The sequence below is a fragment of the Lepisma saccharinum genome, chromosome 6 (genome assembly GCF_977018435.1).
Source record: "Lepisma saccharinum chromosome 6, izLepSacc3.1, whole genome shotgun sequence".
Lineage (NCBI taxonomy): Eukaryota > Metazoa > Arthropoda > Insecta > Zygentoma > Lepismatidae > Lepisma > Lepisma saccharinum.
In genome coordinates, this window is record NC_139234.1 from 58,183,849 (window position 1) to 58,211,240 (window position 27,392).

General features: G+C 37.7%; 1 protein-coding gene across 2 annotated transcripts in view; it reads right to left on the minus strand.

Annotated features, from left to right (window-relative positions):
• LOC145988801 (nuclear factor NF-kappa-B p105 subunit-like) overlaps positions 1–27,392 on the minus strand; it is a 114,244-nt gene that overhangs the window by 25,020 nt on the left and 61,832 nt on the right. For both annotated transcript variants that reach the window (XM_083123994.1, XM_083123993.1), the window contains exons 11-16: positions 25,913–26,035; positions 24,553–24,653; positions 21,426–21,487; positions 17,430–17,544; positions 14,000–14,198; positions 10,611–10,780 (exon numbers count right to left, since the gene is read on the minus strand). In XM_083123994.1, coding sequence (XP_082980120.1) covers positions 10,611–10,780; positions 14,000–14,198; positions 17,430–17,544; positions 21,426–21,487; positions 24,553–24,653; positions 25,913–26,035 — 770 coding nt within the window. The remainder of the gene's footprint in view (positions 1–10,610; positions 10,781–13,999; positions 14,199–17,429; positions 17,545–21,425; positions 21,488–24,552; positions 24,654–25,912; positions 26,036–27,392) is intronic.

The following is a 27,392-nucleotide window of genomic DNA, read 5'->3' on the forward strand; positions in this document are numbered from 1 at the left end:
AGAATCCAAAAACACCATTGGGTTGTGTTTTGCAAGAAAAATCGAATTAATAAAATAATAATGGTTACATATTATCTACACTTTGATGAATTGTGTAACAGTTTTTTGTACTTGCTAAAACATTAAAACATGGGTCCCTTAGTCCACCACGGACTCGATTTCCTTGAAATGGGACTTGCATCACTACAGACAATGTTTGCCTACTGTTTACGTTAACCATTTTGCAAAATATTGTGTGAATTGTATTATACTGCTAGTTGAAATACATGTTTTGACACCTGACAAACAAATAGGAATCCCTTGATTGATCAATGACTTCTTGGATTACAGTGTCATCAGTGATATTTCAATTCAAGTTTCATAGAAAGAAATTGTTATAATAGAGCGCAAACTATTTTACGGGGCGTAATGGCATTCTCTTTAACATTTTCTTTTTTCATAAAGATCGTTTGTCGTTTGGCTCCCAGGGCCGACTCCCGCTGCCCCATAGCTATGGCTTTGAACTTGGACTATAAGAATAGCAGACATTGCGAGCGAACCGAGCAAGAAAATTTTACGAAATGTATTTTTATTTGTATATAATTTTAAATCAAGGGGGGGGGGCAATTGCCCTTCTGTGCCCCTTGCAAGTGCGCTTGGCCATCTGGAAGAAAAATGCAAGTAACACGTAAAAACTAATTCTATCATGAGTATATAATTGTCCTGCTATTCTTAGATTCTCCTAGTCTTGTTTTTTTTTTACTTCAATGTTTGCTTCTCCTAATATGGACTTCCATGCCCCATGTCCCCCTCTGGTTACGGCATTACTTATGAGTGCCTCTTCCTCAATTTCACGTCATCACTCATTGTTGCAAATAGCTAGAAGTGGCAGAAAAGCAACGCTAGTAAAAAAAATCAAATATCCACTCTCTCTCTCTCTCTCTCTCTCTACCACATGAATCACTATTACCAAAAGGCAGACTTGGGAAACAAAAATTTAAACAGTTCCAAGTTCATAGCAACACATCCAAGAAAAACATCCGAACACATTAGGCACCTTTAATACAAGACTACTCAAAATGTCACAACTGTTCAAGATATTGAAAATTGTGAAATCATTTCCCAAAGTCTGAATCTGGAAGGGATTTTTCCCCCAATGATGATACGACATTATATGGAATCTCATACACCCTAATAAATCACACATCTTCATAAATCACAAAATCAATAAGTGTCATTGTTATGTTGCTAGAGTAACACATGATATAATTGTAAAGATTAGTGAGAATTCCAGGTAGGAATGTGTTCTGTATTTTTCACAGGGGGCAAAGCAGGCTCTCAGGAGGGGGCCTGGTGCTAAGCTAATCTTATTGAACTGACATTAAAACTGAAACAAGCTTCTCTCAAGAACACCACTTGATGTTTTTTTTTGTATATATATATATACATATGGAGATATTTTATTTGTAGTTTGATGAATGTTCCAGTTATAACAGTTCAATAAATTTAACAAACACAAAAGAATCAAGTTATACAATGAGTTTTGTCAATAATGTTACATTGTTGGGGTCTATGATATTAAGATTAAGAGAGTGGCAATGTAGAGTTGTTAGGCTACAACAATATACAATTATTGTCAAGGTTCATTGTAAAGGGTGTCCAAAAGGTCACACAACCAAGACTTTGAACATACGTAACTTTTGTACAAAAAGCGATGGATACATGAAACTTGCACTGCATAGTAAATTTGTCTGTGTGGATATTTTTGAAACATTAAACAAGCAAATCATGCTCTATGTGAACATTCAGTATGCAAAAAAATTACTAAGATGTAAAAAAGTTTTTGTATGAAGTAAAAACAAACATGAAAAAAAAACAGCTGTGGAGTTGCTTGCAATAATTTTCAATGTATATTAATGGTCTCTGTGGGTATGTATCAAAATGATAAAAGAACAACAATTTTTTATACATTTTATGCATTATAGATGATTTAAAAAATCATGTTTAAAAAAAATACGAGGTGTACTGACAACAGTGGTTGTCAAGAGGGCAGTAAGAGGTGTGCCCAACATTTGGCTATGTTATTCAATTAATGCCTAGATGAAATACAAGAATTGAAATTTATTGTACAAAAAAACTAACCTACCTATCTACCAGTGTAAGTTTCATGTCTCTATCGTTTTTTGTACAAAACTTACGTACACTCAAAGTCTCAGTTGTGTGACTTCTTGGATACCCTGCATAACTGTATCTTTTTTGTTTTTGTTGAATTTATCCTACTGTTATATGTTTTACAGGTTTTAAGTCCACCCTAAGCACAATTACGCTAATTGGGACTGGACCTACAATTTAAAGTGGGATCTAAAATCACTATGTGCCTCCACCAGGTATTGAACCCAGGACCTCTTGATTACAAGATGACAAAGTTACCGCCAGGCCATCGGGGAGGCATAATAAATTATCAAAAGCAGAGAAGAAGCCTGCTTCCACAGTGATGTCACATGTTTGTCATCCTCTTGGCTTGCAGATAAAATAAAATTATGAAAGGACCTTCTCAACGTGATGATGGACCGAACCGAAGACGTGTAACTCGTTAGTTGTAAAGAAGTAACTTTCAAAAGATTGTCAGATACCCAAACATTTATATCAGCCTGGTGTCCTAGCTAAAATTCATTTGCCAGATAGTGCTACCAGAAGCACTCAGATTTTTATTGGTTCGAGAGAATATTGAAATCAGTTTTGTAGAAATCTCAATTCATGATTGAGCAAGTGAAAATGTACAGGGTCCGCCTTTCCCCTTTGGGTGCCTGACGGCGGCCACCCGGATGCCAATTCCCGTCAAATTGAATGCGATATATCTCTGCTATGGAAACAGCTAGCTTGGAATGACTTCAAGTTCTCAGAATTATAGTTACAATTACATTCAAAATAAGCACGTTAATTGTCACGGGGGATGTTGGAAATGTTATCCTTGTGCATCCACACTTTTTTTGGCATGTTTTTAGGAAACTTTGCGTAGCTTTGGTAACAAGACATGCTAAAATGGGCACTTAAGTTTCCTAACACACTTAAGTTGGCCAGAGTGCCAACTGAAACACATGGTTTTGAGCATAACTTGTGAATTTTTTCTTAACCCCATTCCATTTCAGTAACTTCGCGATCTCAGTTCAATCGTATTTTTAAAGTGGTTATGTGTGATATGCGTTTTGCTATAGTTTTAATAATGGGACATAAGTACACATTACAACAGAAAGTTTTCATGTATGATTCGTATGTGATTACAAATTCTCGTGGGAACTTACGTAGACGATTTTCAACAGAATTCCCAGGTGTGCCTGTTCCACACAGAAATACCGTGCAAAACCTTGTGAACAAATTCAGGGAAACAGGATCTAAAATCAGAATCACGAACCTTCCGACCCTCTATAAACAACCGTCTCACTTCGAGTAACGTATCACTCCGCATCAGCTGTTCATGGATGGCGCGGTCATCATATGCTGTTGTTCACTCGCATTTCACCCGAATACGTTACATGAAAAGAAAATGTATCCCTATGTTTTATGACATCCCTACAAATTGAAGCAAAAAAATTTTTCGAAGTGTGATTAAATACATGTTCTTGTTGAAGCTTGAAGTACAGGTATGAACATATTTTTTACTTCAAAAAATTCATTTATCTGACACTGGGTTAACGGGTCCCTCCTCCCCTTTTTCTCTCAGTATGATGGGGCCAAAGTAAAACTAAGAGAGCGAGAGAGTCGATTCAGTAAATTCAAGCCTTTTCGTTTCCTTGCTACCTCTTCCACCAAGCTATTGCCCAACATTGTTGACATGCAAAAGTAAAGTAAAGAGCTCCCCTGTGCATAGCACCACGCCATGAAGGCATATAGGGGGTGTGGGGGTAATGCCCCACACTTTCTTGATCCGGTCGTGAGTGGGGGTGATGTGATCAGCATCACGCCCCTGACTGCCTTTACCCCCCAGGGTTTCCCCTAGGTACCCATGTTATTCGACGCTGGGTGGGCGCTGGGGCCGCTTCCATCGTTAGAAAAGTTCCCGGATTTGAACCGGATAGGGATCGAACCCGGGACCTTTAGCATGGTAGTCAGACGCGTTACTGACTGAGCCACCGCTGCCATTTTGTTGACATGCAGAGAATTGTTTTTCTCCTTTGTCCAACTATGTCCCGCCAGTTTTAGCAGAAACTAGACAAAGATAAGCCGAAAGATAAAAATAGATTGTTTATCTCCGTTCATTTCTCTTTCTTGAGCACTGAAAAAGAAGCGACAATAAGAACTCACATTATTTATGCAAGGGAAAAATATTTACTTACTTTAATCCGACGACGGGAGAGGTTCGATGCCTGTCAGATCTTCATCACAACTATCTTCAGATTCACTTTCCCCGTCATTAACTTGGATAATGAATCTTTCCAAATTTAAATCATCTGTTAGGTTGTCCACTTCCCACAATTTCCGCTCTTCGGTTTCAATGACATGCCGCACTGCATCTGCCCAGTTACGCGCCGAAATCTGAGACATGGCAATCCCAGTCAGTCTCTTGACCTCGTCCAACTTGAAGGTCTTGTTGTTGCGCACAACGTACCCTTTGACCTGAGCCCATATCATTTCAATGGGATTCAGGTTGCAATGGTAAGGTGGTAGACCCAACACAGTGTGCCTGGCTCTCCTTGCCATTTCGTTGACAACGTATTTGTCGTAGCTTGGCTTCATACGCGAAACGTGATCGAAAAGTTCGGCCTTGAGCACGTCAGCTGGAAGCACAACACCTTTTTCGCTCAGCCAATCTAATATGTCAGACTTCTTCCAAGCAGTGGTTGGCAACTTTTCACACTTCACACTGTGATAGGGAGCATTATCCAGCACAATAACACTGTTTGGGTCAAGTTTTGGCAGAACAGATGAAAACCACTCCTCAAAAACATCACCGTTCATTTCTTCGTGGTAGTCACCTGTAGTCTTGGACACAAAAATTAGCTGTGCACTGTCCACGAACCCACTTCCACTTCCAACATGAACAATGATGAGCCTCTTGCCTTTTCCTAACGGTTGCTTCATTCCGGTTGACAGTCCTTCGAGAAAAGCTTTCTTCCTGGAGGTGACAGTGCTATCCTGCCACGCCTTGCTCACAGTGTGTCCTGCGTTTACCCACGTCTCGTCCAAGTAATAAATGTTCTTACTTTGCTTTCGCAGTTCCCTTATGGACCGGAGGTATTTTCGGTGCCAAACAACAATATCGTCCCTATCGATGAGTGCTGTCTGCCGACTTCGCTTCCCATAAAGGAACCCAACGTCCAACAAGAGGCGATATAACATGGACGCGCTAAAATTGGGGAGATCCTCATCGTTATTAACATCCGCCAATACCTTCCGCAAGGTGGGTAGTTCTTGATTTAAAAAATAGGAATGCACTTTGCGCCGTATTGCGCTTATTTCAAAATCGGTGTACTTGTTCACACAAGCAACAACGTTGTGTTTCTTCCCGGGAGTCACAATTTCACCAGTCGTTTTCCGTTCTTTCAACGCACCGAAAACAGAAGACGCTGACACACCACTGCACTCGGACACCAACTTCACCACCTCCTTCACTGTTTTCTCAGGATGCCACCGACAGAACGTTGCATAAATGTTCAGAACAATCTGCTTCTCACCACTTTTCAACGGTTGTCCTTGCCGATGTTTCTGAAAGAAACTGAGAACACGGAGACCTTCCTGCATGCATGGAAGTTGCCATATTTGAAACTGGTGCTACTTTCTTGCCGCTCACGTGATCAGTTGTAATTCATACAATCATCACGTATTATTATTATTATAAGCAGAAACCTTTAATGAAAAGCTATTTTAAAATTCATATTCCAGGATAATTTACACATTTTTCTTGCATTGGCAAGCTTTTTTAAAATATGCGGCGGAAGAAATCCGCTATTAGGTTGTTGCCAACCCCAATACCTTCGCACTAAAATGTGAGGAAACTGAAGTGGTGTGGCAAATATCGGCACATGATAATTTGATTTCACGATGTCAGTGAGGGTGCTGTGGGGTGAAGGGAGACGGATGGTCTGACCATAGCAGAGGTCTGCACCATCGATTGCGACCCTCATGACTGCAGACCTCACAAACAGCCTCAGACTCTGTAAGACTTGTGGGGATGAGGGAGGGCGAAGGCAGCCCGTGAGGGTGAGATGAGGGCAAGACACGAGAGGGGTATGGGTGGAGGTTGATTGAAAATGAACACCTTCGCTCTACAAAGAAGAAAAACATGATAATTTTTTTAAAAAACCCTGCAAATATACATTTTATTTTATATGTAGAGTGCAATAAAATGTGACTGCCTCTTACCGTCTTCTTCCCCCACTTTTCTTTCCAGTGACAATGGTTCATTGAGTTGCCGTTTTAGTCTCCCTCAGCGTTTTTGCTGCTTAACCCAGAATTTTAGATAGAGGTGAAAAGGGCATACGAGTGTTTTGGGATAGCATAACTTTAGAGACGTTGAAGAAAACTCTGGAGCATGTTGTAATGTGCGACAATGAGGTGTAGATCCCCCACACTGTGACACGCACTTTATGTCATTAGTTACAGAGACGATGAATACGATTCAAGAACTTAGTTAATCAAATTAAATCTATCAGTCTACTTATGTGCAATAGTAATAATAAATCATACTTTCAAACCCCAATCAATTTAATCAATAAACAGCTGTTTTAAAAACGTCATTTATCTCAATGTGTCATCGAATTCCCTAGCAAATATGATTTTTAAGCATAGACGACAGAAGAAGAATCATTTGGTACTGAACTGTCACACCCGGTATGGGATAAGATCATGGACGTCCGCAGGATTTTTTCCAGGGAGGTATTTTTTCCAGGGGGGGGGGGGCAAACAAGGCACATTTTCCCCAATAGTAGTGTTGTTTCCTCAAAAAACATTGCTTAAATTTGAATTTATCATGTTCGTGCAATAATTAACACACATTATTGTGGCTGAAACTAAATTGTATGTGAAAAATATATAATTTTTGGTTGACTTTCATTTTTCAGGGAGGGGGGCATAGCCTCCCTTGCCCCCCCTTCCGGACGCCCATGGATAAGATATACATTTTGTTCTTTATTTTTTACATTTAAGACTTTATCTTCCACATTTGGGTAATCATCTCTTCTTGCACCCAGCCACCGAGCAGCCAAGATGTATATTTAATTGTTCTTTTTAAGTTACGTATCAAATTAACTCCCAACAAGTGATAGGGCCTCCTCAAGTGAAACATTGCTATAACGCGTCTGTTGACAAATATAACTTCTCTGCACCTTGTAGGCTACGTAGATAATTTTATTGTCATAAGTTGGCAACACTGTTATGATACACGTGCTTTTGTTTACAGAAGGTCTTAAGTTCTATGATTCTCACTTTAGATAAGAAGCGAATGGTAAAACGGTGTGTACTTACCAAGGATAAATTGGACGAAGTTGGAGAAAGATTAGAACACACTCCTCAAAAATTGCTCCGACGACTTGCACAGGAAACAGGAATTTCCGAAACAACAGCATGGCAAGCTACCAAAATTTTAAAACTGAAACCGTACAAGGTCACTGTTGTCCAGGAACTGATACCATGCAATAATCAGTCGGGTAAATTTCTGTAACTCGATTTTGGGGAATGTTAATGGTGGGGTAATTGATCCAAGTTTAATATTCTTGTCTGACGAAGCATGGTTCCATTTAAGGGGCCATGTTGTGTCACAGAATAACAGGTATTGGAGCTCCTTTGCATGACCAGAAAATCTGTGTTTGGTGGGCAGTAAATGCATACAGAGTTATAGGGCATATATTTTATGAAAATACCACAAATGCACAGAGATACAGGGACGACATACTCACACCATTCTTCGAACAACTAGTTGATATTGAATGCCAGTCAGGGTTTTTCCAACAAGACTCTGCCATTTCACACACAGCTCAGGAGTCGTTGGATTTCATTCAGGAAATTTTTGAAGACTGGGTTATTAGCAAAGGATTGTGACCCCCACAGTCCCCTCATCTCACCGTATGCGATTTTTATCTATGGGGGAAATTGAAAAATAAAGTCTATGCAACAAAACCCCACACATTAGAAGAACTGAAGAATATCAGGAGAGAAAATGAAGCAATTTCAGAAGCTGAACTGTTGCGTGTAAATGATATTTCCTGAAAAGATGCCAGAAATGTGTGGATGCAGGAGGACACCATTTCCAGCATCTCTTGTAACAAGGTACGTGCTTATTTTGATTATAATTGTAATTGACACTTTAATGATTGTAACTGTATTTGTTGCAGGAATGAATTTGCAATAATTATCATAACATAGTAGGTCGTTACAGTAAAAATTGGCATCTCTAAGAGTCCGATCTGCCACCTTCCAAAATATTTTTTCTTAATTATTAAGGGCCATGCCCTCCCCTCCCTATGCTTTTGACGCCAATATTGCCATGAAGCCAAAAGTACACACAGCGTAAATAAATTATTGTAGTTTAGTGAAACAAAAATAGGGGACAGTGGCAGTGGCGTCAACTTAAATGAGCCTGTGGGGCTGAAGCCCACCCGATAATTTGCCTGTTATATTTCATTTTAGAAATAAAGTCTCTGCGATTAAGAAAAGTTTTCATCATTATAGACTGAAAGAATTCTTGCAAGTTTAATTACTAACTGTTTTCAAAATGTTACATAATTTTTATATGACACTTTTCAGTGTCCTATATTATTTACACCATCCATAGTCATCACTATTACAAATCTATGGGAGGTTAAATAAGGGCTTATAAACAGGATGAGGATTTATAGGCACTAAAAACTCGCAAAATAAGCAGGCAAATAATAACAAAATATAAAATAGGTACTAATCGTTCTGCACATCGCCTTACGATGCCATGGATCCCAGGTTCGATTCCTGGCCTGGGCATGGATTTTTGTGAGTGTTCATTCATAATTTCATCATATCACTCATGCCCATCTTCGCAAATTAGCCAAAAGTGGCACAAAAAGCAAAGTAAAATAAATGAAATTAAATTAAATCAAACTAAACGTGCTGAACATTTTTCATTATTTTCAAGGATTAGACACTGAAAAAGATGTTATCTTCGAAAGAAGCACTTGTGACTAAAACAGTCACAAAAGAACACTATACCTGTGAAACATGAATACCACTCACTCAGGCACATAGTGTTTCTGGTAATTTACAATGCATTGCAGAGAACAATGATACATTGCGAGCAAGAAAATTTTTGGATCCAATTTTTTGCAGGCTGTAATCAATATTGATTTAATAAGGCACAAATAATTTCAAAGGATGCCAATGCATTCTTTCTTTTACAACTTTTGTGCCTCCTCGATGGTGTAGTGGTAACATCGTCGCCTTGTGATAAGGGGTCACAGGTTCCATACCCAGTGGAGGCACAGTTGTTCAGATCCCACTTTAAACTGTAGGTCCAGTCCTGATAGCCTTACTGTGCATAAAGTGGACTTAAAACACCAACTCAATCAATCAATCAATGAATACCACTCAGAAATGTCACGAGACGATTTTTAAACATAAACGCCTACATTATCTGGCCAAGAAACAAGAAAAGGCATTTTATGGCAAATCGTTAGCCTATTATTGCATAAAATTTGAAACAAATCTCCGGGATCAGCCCACAAATTTCCTAAAACCGTGCCAAAAACGAGTGGATGCACAAGGACAACATTTCCAACATTCCCCGTGACAATTAATGTGCTTATTTTGAATGTAATTGTAACTATAATTCTGAGAACTTGAAGTCATTTTGAAGCTAGCTGTTTCCATAGCGGAGATATCGCATGCGATTTGATGGGAGTTGGCATCCGGGCGGACGCCAAGCGTGCCGCCGTCAAGGCACCCAAAGGTGAAAGGAGGACCCTGTACATGTCACATGGCAGAGTTTACTAATGTAACAAAGATATGCACCAAAATGTTAGGAAATTAATATCTCCTATGTATTTTATGTACTAAAAAGAGTCAAAATGTGCATACAAATATAACATTTACCAAGCAACCAAATAAATGTTCCGGAACAAAATTTATGGAGGATGAATGTTTAATTTCCAATGTCACTAATTCTGACACTGGGCATTGATTGATTGATTGATTTGTAAATTATGGGCACCTCAGCACATCTGCTATTTCGACCCATCACGTTATATGAGGATAAACCCCTTAACTAAATCAAAGATAAGGCAGGTCCACCATAAAACAAGGTTTCTTAAAAGTTCCTTAGTCAATTTTTAAAACTAATTCATTCACAACTAAAGAAGAACTAAAACTTAATGTCTGCTATGACTAAAATATCCTTACCTAGATTAAAAGCTGAGGCTGCAAAAGGGCACTCAGCACACACAACGACAAAACACAGGACAACACACACATAGTCCTACGAAGATTATACTGGCCGCAGGTCCAGATGCCATAGCCTCATTTGCCTGCAAGAAGCAGTTGCCGGGATGTACTATGTGGAAGTGAGGTTGACTTTTGGGTGCCTTACCAGAAGGTCACCCCTTACACCCCTCTGACATTGAGCGGAATGATCTGAAGATGATCAGAGGAAAAACAAAATTATGCAAAATTACCTGTGTGATTAAGAACGAAGCAATGAATATGCAATCATTTTCTATTGCCATGTGCAGAGCAGTTGATTGTGTAGACAAGCTTGTCTCGTTGACATCAGCTCCAGCCTTTACAAGTAATATTACAACTGGCAAACAGTTGTTCTGAACTGCAACATGCAAGGCTGTGAATCCTAAAAACAAAAAACAATAAATTATTATGGCGTTTCAACCATATTTCCACACATGGTCACATAGATTAAGAATGATAGGAATTCTATTTTCACTAGCCAAAGGATACATATTATTGTCAATGTTCATATAATCATTTCAGAAAAAAAACATTATAGGCTCATTGTTCCATTAATATTTCACAAGTAGGGGAAACTGGCCTAAAATGACATACTCAGGTAAAATGACATAGTGCGTGTTTCTCGAATTTGAAGGTTTACAGGCGAAGGCAATTCAGTCCTTCCGATGCACAATGTAAAAAAACTGGAACCTCTGAAATAGCTAATGTGTACGACGAATGTGCTGTTGTTGGCAAGTGATTTTGTTAAAAAGTAGGTGGTGAAGTTTTCTCTTGCAAGTAACAGGAAATGTATTTGCACATCTTAAACTGTACACTATCAGATTAACAATAGGAATTTCTGTGCATACTGTTTAATGGCTTAAATTATAATGTACTGTCGCGTGGAATGTTCTATTGGCGTCTATGAAAAACACCTCATAACTTTTTTCATGTTGTTGGGTAAAACAACACATTACTGATCAGTCTAAAATTGCAGTATGTCATTTTACCCTAATAGAGAAAATGAGGAAACATTTATCTTATACTTTGTGTTGTCGACTTGAAATCAAGGGGTCCCGGGTTTGATACCCAGTGGATGCACATATTGGTTCGGATCCAACTTTAAACTGTAGGTCCAGTCCCAATAGCCTTTCTGTGCATAAAGTGGACTTAAAACAAGAATTCAGTCAAAATTACACAGTATGTCATTTTAGGTGTACTATTTCAGTACTTGAAAAATTGCATCTTGCACTTCAAACGATTATTATTAGTTGTTCTTGGAGCATATATCATTCTAATTATTTTTATATTGTAGCTAAAGAATGTAAGAATGGGTTACAATAAAAATCAGCCTTCTAACCTGTAGTCTTGTCCTATTTTTAGGCGTTCTACAAAAAAGTATGTCATTTTAGGCCTACTTCCCCTACAGCTTCATGGAGAGAGTCTATCTTCTCCATAATAACATGTTAAGAAATATTAGTTATTTATAAGAGAATAAATCCTGACTAGAATAATTCAAAGTCTATATAAGAACGTTAAAGGAACTGTTAGAATAAATGGACAATCCTCCAAGGAATTTAATATGGGAAAAGGTGTAAAACAAGGTGATGGACTTAGTCCTCTTCTTTTCATATTATTCATGGATCAAATTATAAAGCAATGCAAAAGAAGAACAAGAAAATGTAAAATTGAAATTATAAGATGAAACCGGTATGGATACAAACATTAGTATACGCTGATGATATTGTTCTCTTAGCAAAAGATAGCAACAGCCTACAAAATGCTGTCCTCGAGTGGGGCCGAGCATTCAAAGAACGAAAGATGGAAATCAATGTTAGCAAGACGAAAGTCATGCACTTCACTAAACAAGAACCAGCAAGGATGCACCTTCATTGGAATAATACGACCTTAGAACAAGTAGAACAGTTTAAATATTTAGGAACCATACTAACTGCGGATGGGAAAATGGACTCTGAAATTAATCACAGAATTCAGAAAGCAAATAATCTGTACTATAATATTAGTAACACCATTATAGGTAAAAAGGAGATTAGTAAAGAAACAAAAATGAAAATATATAAAACAGTCTATCTCCCCACGCTATTATATGGATCAGAAAGCTGGATAATGCAAACTAAATTGGAGAGCAGACTTACTGATACTGAAATGAAATTCTTAAGAAAAACTGTAGGAAAGACAAGGAGAGATATGATACGAAACACAATACGAAGAGAATGCCTGAATCAGGAACCACTGATTGAAATCATCGAGAAGAGGGAATTAGGCTGGCTTGGACATCTTATTAGGATGGAGGAAGAGCGTAAACCGAAACAAATATTTGAGGCCTGACCAGAAGGAAAGAGAGGAAGGGGACGACCCAGGTTGAACTGGAACCAGTACATTTATGGACTGGCACAGAAAAGAGGGAAGACTGGCACAGGATAGAACTTCTTTCAAGAAGTGGCTGAAAGGACCCGACGCCTAATTGGGCATAAGGGAGAAGAAGAAGAAGAAGAAATCCTGGCACATAAAATATAGTGTATGGAATAAATATGCTCAGATTGTGAAATAATTACTCAAATGGAGAAGTTCTAAATTACTAAATTTTCGCAAACTCCTTTCAAATTCTGTCTCAATTTATTTATTATATAATTAAGGCACAATCTTTACTAAACCAAATGATTGATTAATTGGTATGTAAACACTTAAGCTATTTTGCACACATCACATTATACGGGGCCCAGCCCCTTACCATAACTAAAATAAAACTGCCTGAGCACTAAAATAAAAAGCTGAGGCTGTAAAGGGGCACTCAGCACATTGAAGGACAAAACACAGGACAACACACACACACACAGCCATACAAAGGATTATACTGGCCATAGGTCCAGATGCCAGAGCCTTGTTGGCCTGCAAAAAGCAGTTACTGGGGTGTACTGTGTGAAAGTGAGGTTCACATATGGGTGCCTTATCAGAAGGTCACCACCCCTTACACACCCTTTACTAAACTAATGGGAGGATTTTGGAACAGATAAATATGACCCTGTTCTATATCAAGCTTAAATTTGAAATTTTGTGGCATACAAAATGAGCTGTAGCCAATGCAAAAGCAAAGAAACATACTCAAATTTGTAATATGATCCTCAAAGAAAAACTGCATCATCTCTAAATATATCCCTTTTAAAAGGTTCTAAAATGTAGAAGATAAAGGATAAAGCCCTCCCCATCGAATAAAGGTACATAGGGTTCCTCATTCTAAAACCTTAATGAAGCTGATGTGGTCAGCACCACACTCCAACTTCCTTCACCCCTCCAGGGTTGACTTCTTCCTCCCATTGATGAGAGGCTCCCCAGAGTCTCCCACACAGGGGTCGTGATTCATTTAAAACTTTCTAAGTGTTTACAATACTCAAAACTTTAAAATGTTACTAATACAGATATAGTACTGAGATATGAATGTGATTTAAAGTTTAATAACTCAATAATATTAATTTTACAGATAAACCAATACACTGATGTGCTTATATCAGCCAATACCAATAGAGTACCTTAATGCTAATCTGTACCATCTCAACTATTTATAGAAATAGAAGATAGATAATAAATAAAAAAAGACACTTGCCTTCATAATTTTTAGTGTTGAATTGAATGTGGTCCTTTTGTCTTAAAAGCTCTTTAGAACATTCATCGTCCTTATTCGCAGCAGCACAGTGCAAGGGACTGTTTCCTTCAAAATCTACCACATTTACATTGCATCCAGCATCAATCAGCATCTTCGCTGCTGCCACATTTCTCATCATCACAGCTAGGTGAAGAGCAGTCTGAAAATAAATTTTAAAAACTGAATTTTATTATTTTTGTGTGGCATGGTAACAAAAAATTAACTGCAAGTATGAATAAAAAAATATTAACAAATTCTACTACAGGATTATATTGTAACAACAATTCTTCAAGCTTTCCTGGTGGCAAAATAATGAAGGGCAGCATGGAATGCTTCTTCCATCTTCAGATATTAAAGTGCAGAGATGTGCATGAAACCAGATTTTAATGCATTTGGTATGGAAGAAATCTGACATGCGCGGCATGCCAATTAGGTGCTGCCTCCCCTATGGGCATCCCACACCAAGTACATAAAAAATGTTTACATATACATCCCTGTGCTTTAATTCCTGAAGATGGGAATGATGTTAGCTCTCAAAACATGGAAGTATATCCGAGAGAATCTCTCCATCATTACAATACAATATACGAGGTGTGGCAATAAAGTTTCCGGATTGATTTTCTTATTCATTTCAGGTCACGTGGATAACAAAGAGCTGGGTAGGACACTGACCAGTGGACTATCCTCTGTCTGCGCATAAACTATTACGCACATGCGTGGAACAGTCTGGCTGTAGTATTTGTTAGAAGCGGACTGTGCATCTGAGCTCCATCAGAATCATGTTGTGCATCTGAGCTCCATCAGAATCATGTTAAGTTCGAAAGTGGAACAACGTGTTAATGTCACAAAACTCGAGAAATCCACCATGGAAACTTACAATTAGTTGAAAGAAATTTGTAGGGATCAGTGTTTATTTCGCACACTAGTTTTCAAGTAGTTTTAGAAGTTTAAAGAGGGTAGAGAAGGTGTCTGGGACGATCCACGACAGGCCACCCTTGCTCATCGAAAACAGGAGTGAGTATCAAGAAGGTCGCTAAAATTTGTCATTGACTGGGTGCCTGAAGGTCAGACTGTCAATCAGTTGTGTCATAAGAATTATACACCATTAAGCCTTGTTTCCATGATATGAAAAACTCAATATGCTGACCAAGGCAGAAATTTATTTTATTATAAAACATAAACTACACGTAACATTTCAATCTTCTAGCAAGGTCTTCTTCAGACTCTGCAGGACGTATATATACACAAACATTACTCCCCTCCAGACTATTTGAAAGTTGTTCTGGAACATTCTAGCAGGTGGCTTTCCCTTGTCAACTGTACTTTCATCTAAAAGGTTAAACATATTTACTTCCATATAGAATGTGGTTGGACTCTTTATCTCACGCTCTTTTTCCTTAATTTTTCTTCATTTTCTTCCGTACAACATTCCAGTGTTGGAATATCCACCGTATTCACCGGACCTAGCCCCGTGCGACTTTTTCTCTTCCCAAAAGTCAAGTCTGCACTAAAAGGAACCCAGTTTGAATCTGTGGACGCGGTGAAAACCAAAGCGACGTGACTCTTGAACAGCATATCAGAAAATGACCTGTAACACTGCTTCTAACAGTGGGAGATCCTCGTGGAGTGGGGTAGGGATCGGGGAGGGGACTACATTGAAGGGTACAATATTTCGATTGTCTGATTTTTTCAATAAAAGAGTTACAACATGAGTCCGGAAACTTTATTGCCACACCTTACTTTCAGCCCAATTTTACACCTGTCCCGAGTTCTTCATCAGGGATGGAAAAGGATTTGTAGTTATGACCGTAACTTACGTTAAAACATAGTTACTTGGTTAAAAGGAAGATGGATTTACTGCTGACATGGATGTATGCATATATAGATAGATAATGGAAGCAGTCTAACTTTCAGTAGCAAAAGAATATAAAATTCTACAATCTGTATTTGACTTTCTTAAAAGTCCTCCGTTCCCACAATCGGAGAGAAAACCACAGCCATAAATCTAGGGGTGTATTACACACTGACAAAGATATTTTAGTTTGGAGTTGCCAAGCATCTTTCCCCCTTCCACCAAAACAAGACAGGGAGAAAGTGGCATCAGTGGATGTTCTTCCCTTGCTCCCTTGAGCAGTGACCATACCCAGAGGACGGTTGGCTGCTGATAGATAAAAGGAGGAAAAAAGATGTGGCAATGATTTCAACTGTCAATCGTGCAACACTGTAGTTTTGGTGGGGATGGGGTAAGGACACTTATTATTATTATTATTATTATTACTGTTCTTTGAATAGATTACAGTTACCCAATAAAACAATTCCTACTTTGAATGTTAATACACACTTGATGTATATCATTCCACATCAACATCTTTTTTACATTTAATTTTGTGTTTCAGCAAGGCAGTATTTTCAAAACAAATCCAGGATTGGGTAAAAAGGTTTTGGATTAAAAGACGTAAAACTACATAACTGTAATTCTGGATTTGTTCACTTGACGAAGTACTTTAAGTGCTGATTAAAAAGAAACGTGAAGAAGCGGAGCGAGCTCTGCGAAACGCAGTTTACAAGATTGTTTTAACAACGATACTCACGTAAGTGTTTATTACATATTTTTTCTTTAATTATAATAAGTGAGTAAACGCACTATCTTAAAATGTATACAGTATTTATTTTCTTAAAAAAATCTGCTTTCATTTTTGAGAATATAATATATTTAGGCAGAGGCACGGTGTCATGACTGTCAAACTTTATTATTTCAATTATTATTATTATGTTGTTTTACAGTATAGTTGAACAATAATTTAGAACACTCATTCAGATGAACATTTTTGGCTTCCAATTCAAAGAATATCAACATATATGACTGAACGTAATTCAACAAAAATTTCACTTTCAGAAAGGGCTTACATTCCCCACCAGAGATTTGCCTTTTAATGGAAGTTTTCAATTAAAATTGTAATATTGATAAATAAATCATGACATATCCACAGTGAAACTGTTATCCGCTGAATGAATACTACAAACTTTTCATGACAGAGATTTGAACAAGTGTGTAATTATTTATATTTATCAATGAATTCTACACTATGCTGTGCTTGTAACATCTCTGCATTAAATTACATGAAGTGGTAGTCATATTTGCAAGAAAGATTATTTTCTCAAAATGAGTTTTTTTTCCCCAGTCAGTTTTATTTCATCATTTCTCCATGGGGCAGAATATCCTATGAATTACTGGTGGAATTATGGTGCATGTAAATAATAGAACAATTCCTCTACCTATTTACTGTTTAGCAATCAACATGTTCAAAGAAATTGATGTTGTACACAACAAATGTTATTCACTTCCACTACTATAAAATAAATTAAAAAGTGGTGCATATCTATAACTTACCTGTCCATTTTCATTTTGAGAATCAAACATATAAGTATAACACCTTGTGATTAGATATGAAAGCTTTTTCTTCAGGAACTCGTTGTCTCCACTCAAAACTGCATTGTGTAATTCACTGAAAAGAAATAGAAATATTGAAATTCTATGCAAGATAGAAGAGTTAAAGAAAAATGCATAAATAAAATTCCAAATAAAAAAAAAATAACTCCATAATTCAACAACGCTTTGAGACAAGGCCTGCCAAGTGGCTTTTTGTTGGGTGATGTGTGGACATACTGAGTTCCGTTGGCACTCTCTGGCTTTTGAAACTGGAGCATGAAACTTCTATTTCAAGTAAATCCCAAATTGTCCTCATGATCCTGAGCCAATGCTGAAATTTTGGGGTGCCCACTAGGAATCGAACGCAGAACCACTTGCACAAAAGGTGTGAGCATTAACCATTTGGCTACACAGGAGCCCAAGAAGTTTCAACATTTTGCTGAATTCTTATTTTCATCTTTGGTACAGGTAAAGTCAATGGCATGGCATGGATTTCATAGGAAGTGTTACCAGTCAATGAGACAACTACCTTACTAATTTGATACTATTATTACAACTGTTATCATTATATGGGCTTACAGCATAGTCAAACCTAATCATTTAGCATGTTTGGCCAACTGACTATTATGACTTATGACCTACTAAAATATCAACGTACATGACTGAATGCAAAGAGGGATTTTATTCTGTGTCAGTGATTTCTAATAAGTCAGCCCATAATGGAAGTTTTTTTTTATTCTAATGAATATTACTAGAGCCACATACATATGGTGAATAAAAGATCAAGATTTCGGTACAAAAACTGGGCATATTTCTGGATCAAAAGCAGTATATAAAATGGCATTTCAGTGAATGGTGAATAAACAACTAAATTAGATTTAAAAACTATACTTATTACACAAAATTAACATGTCCCTTCTAATAGCACATTTATATAGCTATGGGAGTACTAAGCATATTCCTGTGTACAGAAGTACATTTATGCTTCTCAATGTTACATCCGTCAAATCAGGGGAGTAACAAACAAGCAGCTTAAGGGCATGAGGGAAGAATTTCCACATTGCCGTCCTCTCTGTGGAGGCTAGATCACTGTTGCCAACTTAGTTCTTCTTGAGCCAGGTCTGGCTCTTTCATGCACTCGTTTGGCTGTGAACTGGGGTGCATGCCTCCCTGCCTCACTATGCTGCTATCACTGGCTCCGGTGTACATAGACCAATTTTTACCATAAGTATACATTTTGCATGTGATATTGTTATATTTGCTTCGTCGCCCCACCCTCTCTTACCTAACCAGCTAAGTTTTCTTATAGTGACGTGAAGAGGACTTAATATTGTTATCTGGGAATCCTTTATTTTTGATTTAATATGACCATCGGTGATGGGTGATGCCGCCAGATCTAGACGGTGAAAAACTAAGAATAAATTGCCATTACTTTAAAGCTAACAGTAATAACAGCACCCCCACCCCAACTCCCACTCATTTCACACCTAAAATTACACTAGGAGTCACTTTATTCAGTTTCGTAAATCTAGTCCGTTGAAAGTTTTTACTGCATTTACGGTGAAATTTAGCTCATTTGTGCACATCAGGTTTGACAACACTGCCAGGATGGCCGTACAAGGCAAGGAGAAATGCATTGCACTTATGGAAGTATTATTTGATATGTTCTCTTGGAAATGTCAAACTTCTGATGACATAGAAAATATATCAATGGAAAAAGGACAGACTGAAGTAGTAATTGACAGGTGGAAAAGTCGAAACTTCCATTTGATTAGCCATAACTTGAAGTTGATTTCCCATAAGGAATACATGGGTTTCTGAAAATTCTTACTCATCATATTTTTCAAACATCGTATCTAGCTTAATAATCAACTTTAAGAAACACTTTCATTTTCAACGTGTGGAGAAATTCATAGACTCCTCAACACCGCTGCTTTTCTTCAGTAGCATTGCCATTCAGACAATATTGAAATAAATGCACAACTGGTGCGAAATTGTCACTTTTCCCCTTAAAGGGAGCTGAAAAAAGTAAAAATTATTGTCGCATTTCTCATGTGGAACATTTACGCAAAAATTCACACTAACTTGCTTGGACCTTTTTACTCATTTATTCTTTTCTTGAATAAAAATACTATGTCTTGTCTTTTCTTCTTTCTCTTGACCTTGCACTCCCCGATTTTAATATTTTAACAATAAAGCACCTCCAACTGCCAGGAAGCAAGTGTGAGACATTTAAATGCTTGTGTTGTTTTCAACCCATGGAGGACATGGGCAGTGGTTTGCATACAATGTAAGCTACCGAAGCATTGCTTCGGAATGCACTATGCAATAACGTAACAATATATTATGTCATTATATCACACTATTATTCAATAATATCTAGTTAAAACCGTTCCATTTATTCGCTACACATAGAACAAATACCAGCACCTGCACTATAAAAGAGCTTTTGTCCAAACTGTTTTCTGCCATTCTTTCTCAGAAAAAAATGATATAATTTAAAATGGTGGACGGCCAACACCAGAACTACTGAACTTGGTTCAAAAGACCAGTAAATTCACTAGACATTTTCATGTGTGTGTGTAATTATATATTTAGTGCTTTGGCTATCTAAATGGTCACCGCATGCCACTGGACATATGTAATATACGCAGTTCTTCCGCAGATCTTTCTACCTTCCTACAACTTCAGATTTCAGCTTCCAGAAAACAGAGAAATATGTACATTTTCAGGGCGAATGAAATTATTAAATATCATTTTCATCAGTAATTTATTACTATTATTTAAATATAATAAATTGCTGACGTATCTCTGAAGATTTTGTATCGATTCGCATTGAGATTTCAAATTTAAAGAAAAGATGGGGGCTTCGCATTCTAATCTCACCCAGAGCCTTGCGATATGTTGCTACACCACTGGATGTGGATGTTGTGTTACGTCTTATCTATCATCATTCATCTCACTGTTGCTGTCAGCCTTTTCATAATGTGTAGAGAAGTGGTATTAAAAAAGCACATGCAAATACAACACATGTGTTGAATCTATAATGCATTTCTTCAGTTCAGGAGCCCTGGTAACACTGGCTCCTTATAGGCAACCTCCCCTTAGTATTTCCTACCTCCTCATTTGAGAGGTCAATGCCCTGTCCCACTGTGTCACGTAATCTGATCTATCCACCAGGACCTGCGCTGTTTATCGACAACTGTGGAAGACTACATATCAAGAAGAGATGTGTTCTCTTGTTAATTTTTAAAACATTTTTAACAGAATTAAAATAACTTTGTGCTTTTCTTATATTTTTGGTAACAGTGGTTACGTGCATGCCTCTGGGTAAAGTTCAGCATGAGGCCGCCCTACCACCTACCCTTGTCATTATGGTATTACATATAATAATAGGCTACATCTATAAAACAATACACATATATAGATATCTGAAAAAAAATGCTGTATGTGCATTTGTATTTGCACCAGCAAGGGAACCCTTAACTTGTCCTTCGAAAGTAAAATTAATTTTCAGGATGCTGATGTAGTAACACAAAATATCAAAAAGTGGTTCTATAGAAACAACCTTTCTCAGTGTTCAGTCAATTTTTTTTTTAATTTGGTTCTCGAACAAACTGTGAGCAAGCTCATACAGGCTTAACGAGGAAAAGTTCAAACTTAAGCCTGGGTATCAGATCACCTTATGCAGAGATATTTTAAGAAGTAATAGTGAATGAGGGGAAAGAAAGAGAATTAAAGAAGAAAGATGCAGAGAAAGAGGGATAAACAAGCGAGAGAACGAAAGGTAGAGAAATATAGAAAGAATAAAAAGTAAATGAAGCAGACAATGGGAGGAAAAACAGAAAGATAGGATACCAAGCAAAGAAAAGAAAAGAGATGCTAAAAGTAAGAAAAGAAGGCCAAAAGCTAGAAAGAAGATACAAGAAAGATAAAAGGGTTACATAGGCAATTTACCTGTTTCCTTCATCATATGATGTTTCAATTTCTTTCTTCTCACTTGATTTGCCAGAATTCACCTTGAAAGGAACAAAACATTACAATGAAATTAAGCTGAAGTAGACAAGTATAACTGCAGCTTCTTATGACTGTGTCAAAAACTTTAACACATTATTCGTTAATACCAATTAAACAATTGTGGTATGCCACATTTAATACTACAACAAACTAAAACTTGGAACACCAAATACGTATACACTTAAAATGAGGGGTGCGCCCATAAGAACTTTCAGGAGGGGTTTAGACAGAATAATTCATATTCTCATTTGATTTGGTGTTTTAAGTCCACTTTATGCACAGTAAGGCTAATCGGGACTGGACCTACAGTTTAAAGTGGGATATGAACGACTATGTATCTCAACCGGGTATTGATTACAAGATGACAACGCTACCACTGCACCATCGGGGAGGCCCAATAATTATCATAAACTGCATTCAGTTCATATATATACACAATACATTACACAAACAAAGAAACACACACAAAGTAATACCTTCCACAAGGGTTTTCCAAGCTGACATTGCATTGGAATGTATATATAATGAATATGAAATGAGAAAACCACTGCCAGATGTGGAATTGAAAGGAATATATAATATAATTTGTTCATGTTCAAAAAATTAAGTGCAGCAAACATCTAGAAAGGAGAGGAATAAGTTGGCCAAAACTTTACATAGACATTATAAATATGGACTCAATAAATGGGTTTGTAAGCTCACATCATCAAAGAGCAGCATACAATTAAAAAGAGAGAAGTTTATTGAGAGTAATGGGAGACATAGATTAATGTGTGGGAGGCCCTCCTCACTGCAGAAGAACACCAGAAGAAATTAAATAACAAGAATGGCAATATAGAAATTTAATCCAACAGAAGATATCAAGTTTCTTTGTAGAAAAGATTTTGAGACATTTGGGATACATAATTAATACTTGATAAGATCTACATTAAAGATAATAATAATTCATACTATGGGAATGAGAGACGTGGTAATAGATAATTAAGGTACTCATATTTCCCACAAAGCTGTTTTACATTATTTTCTATTAATTTCGGTAGCCATTGCCACCATCCTTGTTGGAATTCGTTGTGCTGTTGCGAGGTGTGTTTCTGTTGTTTCTTCCTAAATCGCCGCTAGGTGTGCTGCTGTTGCCTGTATGTCTGCGTATATGTCGTCTGCTGTTCACCGGTGTTAATTGCTGCAGTAACAGAAGCCAGGTGGTGTGCCTGACCACTATCTATGTTGAGTTCATGGTTGTAGTGCATGATGGTGTGTATTTCTTTGATTTTTGTGCCTATGAGCGTGTGTGCTTTGTACGAGGGAGAATCCAATGAAAACGGAAAAAGTGTAATTAAAAATCTTTTTTTCTTTCTAGGCATTTGGAAATTTGCAGACACAGTCCTTGACGTCTTTCCGAGCTGGTAGTATGAAGCAGTGCTGGTAGGTGGGGTTGGATGTGAGTAACAGCTGATTCAAGATGGCGGCACCACTATGCAGTTGCACCAAGCAGGAACAGCATGGAGTTATTAGATTTTTATGGAGTGAAGGTGTGAAACCGGTTGATATTCATCAGAGAATGCAGACGAAGTATGGGGATGCCTGTCTGTCACAGCGGCAAGTCTACGATTGATTGGTGCAAGAAATTCGCAAAAGGTACGACTTTATTGACTGATGCTCCTCGTCCGGGTCAGGCTCAGCGAGTTGTGACAGAGGAGTCCATAACTGCAGCAGATCGGCTTATTCAGGAAAACCGGTATGTCACCCTGGCTGAAATGGCTTCTTTGCTGAATATGAGCTAAGGTTCAGTACAACACATAGTGCATGATGAACTCTGCTACAGAAAAGTGACCGCCAGTTGGGTTCCTCGACAGCTGACGCAGGAACTGAAAGTCCATCGGGTTGATGCATGTCAAGAGCTGCTGAGGCGTTATGAAGAGGAGGGGTGAGGATTTTCTAGCTCACATTGTCACCAGGGATGAAAGTAGGGTGCACCATTTTCTACTGACGAAAAGTGCAAGCAAAGAATGGCAACATTCATCTTCGCCGAAACCAAAGAAGTTTTACAGCCAGCCTTCTGCAGGGAAAGTCATGTTGACTTTATTCAAGTCAAAGGAAAAGTGCATGTAAGGGATCTTATGTATGTGTGCGAGTTCAGGCAATAATTCATGGTAGGAACACAAGAGTGATAAAAGAAAATTTGCATTCGTCAATTACAGTATCTGAACAATGCTTCATGTGCATAACAATTCGCTTCCGATCAAAGCTGCTGGCTGAACGCAGAGTAAAAAAGGGCTGCCAACGGCGTGTGGCAATAAAGCGCACTTTGTCGTAGCAACGAGAAGGAAAACGCGCAAGCAGTTGCCAAGAAAAACAATTCTGTCTGTCGTTTTCAATTCTCAGAATATGAAAAAATAAGGCATGGAAATTTGATTTTTATTCCATGCTCATCATTTGGATATCCTTTGCATCGCCATTGGGCTAACCGTTATCGAGATTGTAACACTGTTATTAAACATTAATTGTGGCTGTTCCACAAATGATAGCAACATTATATATGACTGAGATATTTCCACATAAACAAGCTTCAATCACAAGACATGTCATATTTACTGGTTTACAAGAAGCTACACACAATTGAATTCATCTTACATAAAAAAAACAAAAAACTACACTTTTATGAACATTTTTGTTTGAATAGAGAACAGACAGAGCTAAAATTAATTTGTCTTGCTTTTGTCTAAAAACAGACACTTCTGGCTTTCCAATGGGATATATTTGACTTCTTTCCTCCCACGGAGTACAATTTTACAAGCACGTAAACAGGGGGCTCAATATTTTTGTCACGGATAGTAGGTTGACCAAGGTGGAAATGGGGTAGGTGTTGAGACATTGTCTCTTGAGGGCCAGAGAAAACAGGATCACTTTCCCGAGATGGAGTGGGTGAGAGATGTGAGGGCACTGCAGATGGATGGATGTTTTCAAATGATCATCTTCGATGCACATTTAGGCAGGAGATTTATTTGATGAAATGGGCCTAGGGGAACTTGATGGAACATTTTTTCTCAACTATACACAAAATACTTACTACATCTGATGTTTGGTCAGTCCAGTATATGGCATGGTACGTAACTTCACAAGGATTGTAACAAGAGGCCATTCTCGATGCACAAGCATGGCTCGATGATTCTGGAAAGAAAGCAGGGAAAAATTAATATTTTTTCTTCCTTACATTTTTTATTCTTAGAAAGATTCAATTTTCCCATACAAACCCAATCTATACAATTTGCAGTATAACTCTTCTCCTTTGCAATAATGAGTGAGCCATAAATTGAACAATTTATCTGATATACTTGTGTTATCTGCACTAGGGCAGGAACTAAAAAGCAAAATTTTCTTATTATAGTTCATATATATTTACATTAACTTTAATGTTTCAAAGGAAAGTACAAATGAATGTGCTCACACACAAATCAAATCGTTAGTTTTCCAATGAAGGTGGTTCATTCACTAGACTTAGAATGTTACCAAAAAAAAAAACAACAGAACACAGAAGCAGTATTTTCTTCAATTCCATCTAGCATCAACAAAACGAGGTATAATTTGTAACTTCAGTGTTCTTAGTTTTAAGAGATTAAAAAAATGTACGTGCGCCGAATTTCAAATTTCCCTGCTCAAAAAAACACTGGTGCTTCACATTGGGAAATATTTTTTTCCCGGAAAGTATCTCAAATATGTGCGTGATTTTTTGTACAATAGTGCAAAACATATCAGGCAATGTGCTGGTATCATTTTGCACATTTACGTCACGGCGTCGCATTGTGGGGGCCCGCCGATTTTCAAATTTCATAAAAAACAAGTTTTCTTTTCTTCTTCTTCTACCTGATAACGGACAATTCAGTTTTTATGTCATAGGCTTATAGCCACATTTGTACTGAATAAAACGAGGTATAATTGTAACTCCAGCATTCTTAGTTCCAGAGATATAAAATTTTATATAAAAGCATGCAGAAATTTAAAATCCCTGCTGGAAACGCCTCGGTCGTTCGTGCGTTTACAGAGAAAACACGCTCGGTAGTCTAAGGGTTAATGAGATAACACCTAGCCTTTGAAGTTAAAAGATTTCCATAAGAAAGAAAAAAGTCAACCAATGCACAAGAAATGGCTTGTCTCCAATGTTCAGAATATGCCATTTGTTGTTGGCAAATGTTATAAAAATAACACAAAAGTATTATTTGTCCACAAATTTTCAGTGTTGGACAATGCAGAGTGACAGATAACCAGTTCATTTATACTCCTAAGTAGAGTGTAATTTTTTTGTGTGCAATTCTTGTCCCACAGTTCCTAAAAGCCAAATATTTTTAAAATTCATATTTTCACGTAAATAATCTGCTTTCTATTTTTTCACTCACATGTAAACCGGATGATTAACATACATTACTGCTTACCTCGTAATTTAGTTACAGGAGGGTGCTGTCCACCAGCACTATGCAGCATATGGCAGGGATGTATATCTGACACATAAATGCTATCTGACCCATATTCACTATCTTCAGAATATTCAGTGCTGCCTGTAAAAGTAATACATACAGTAAGTTTCAACAGTTATTACTCTTATTTAATTTTGGCATCATTGCACAGTAGGGGATGGCGAGATCAACAATTTTGTAATCTTGTCAGTTCTAAGTTTTGGTAACTTCACTGTGCAAAATAACATTTACAAGCACTACTGGTGTGTGCATTAAAACCCACTCATTTGTTTTAATTGTAACTAAACAAATACATTAAAGAAGGAGTCTACAATGTCGAAAGTTTGTTCCGGAAGGGGACACAAAATGTAAAAACAATATATTTGAAATGTGGTAAATAATATTTAAAATATAACAACAATCTGGCCTGGAAATTGTACAGGTGGTGGTCATTGAAACTGAAATGCTGGTGATTACAGAACATGCCACTGGAGGGCTCGCCTGTGCCACCTGTTGGTCATGCACAATCAGCGGCGGCTCAAAGGGCAGAGCCGCCGTGCCATGGCACTACCCTCAGAAGAAACTCATACCTCGCCAAAGTATTGTTAAATTAATACATTTACAATTTACAGACAAGGAGATTCGAATCTCATAGTGGAAAGACTTGGGTCAAGCTGACGACCACACCAACCTACAAGCGGCATCGCCAGCTGTTTCGTACCCTCGCGAGGCCTGAGCCTTCCAAGAGCTGGCCTGACAAAGCTCGAATATTTGGTTTCATGCAGTAGAAGAGAAGTCTTTCATGCAGTCTTTTGGAGAATCGCATGCAGCAATGTTTCCCTCCACCAATATGTAGTGAACTCATCGATGTGCATCAGGAGGAATGGCTGCAAATCACCACTGTGCAGGACCTCTATCGGTCCTTCCCCCGACGTGTTGCTTGGCCGCCAAAGGCCATTCAACACCTTACTAATAAAGATTAGTGTCTGTCCAGGTGTCTCAGTTTCAAGATCCACCACCTGTATAATTGGGAGGGCATTGGTATTGGGTCAGTTCTAGATATAAAGGATCTTGATCTGATCTGACTGTCTCTCTATGGCAGTCAAACAATCGAAGGTCAACATTCTATGTAAACAAAATAATAAAGTTACAAAATTGTTATTGTGTGTTCTACTTAATTCTGAAAATTTTCCAACTTGTCCAGTAATCTGCCTGTTATGTCATCAGTTGAATCATCATATGTTAAGTGCTTGGAAGATTTAATTTCAAGAACTAAAAAATACAAGGTGCTGGTTTATTGGGATATTTATGATCATGATCGATGTGTCCACTTATCTGCTAATGGGAATCAAAAATTGGCAGCAATCAGTATTATAGCAACTTATCCATAACCAATAAAAGTAGGCATATATTTTGCAGGTACACTGCAAAAGTAAAAAAAAAAAAGGTAAAGTGCTCC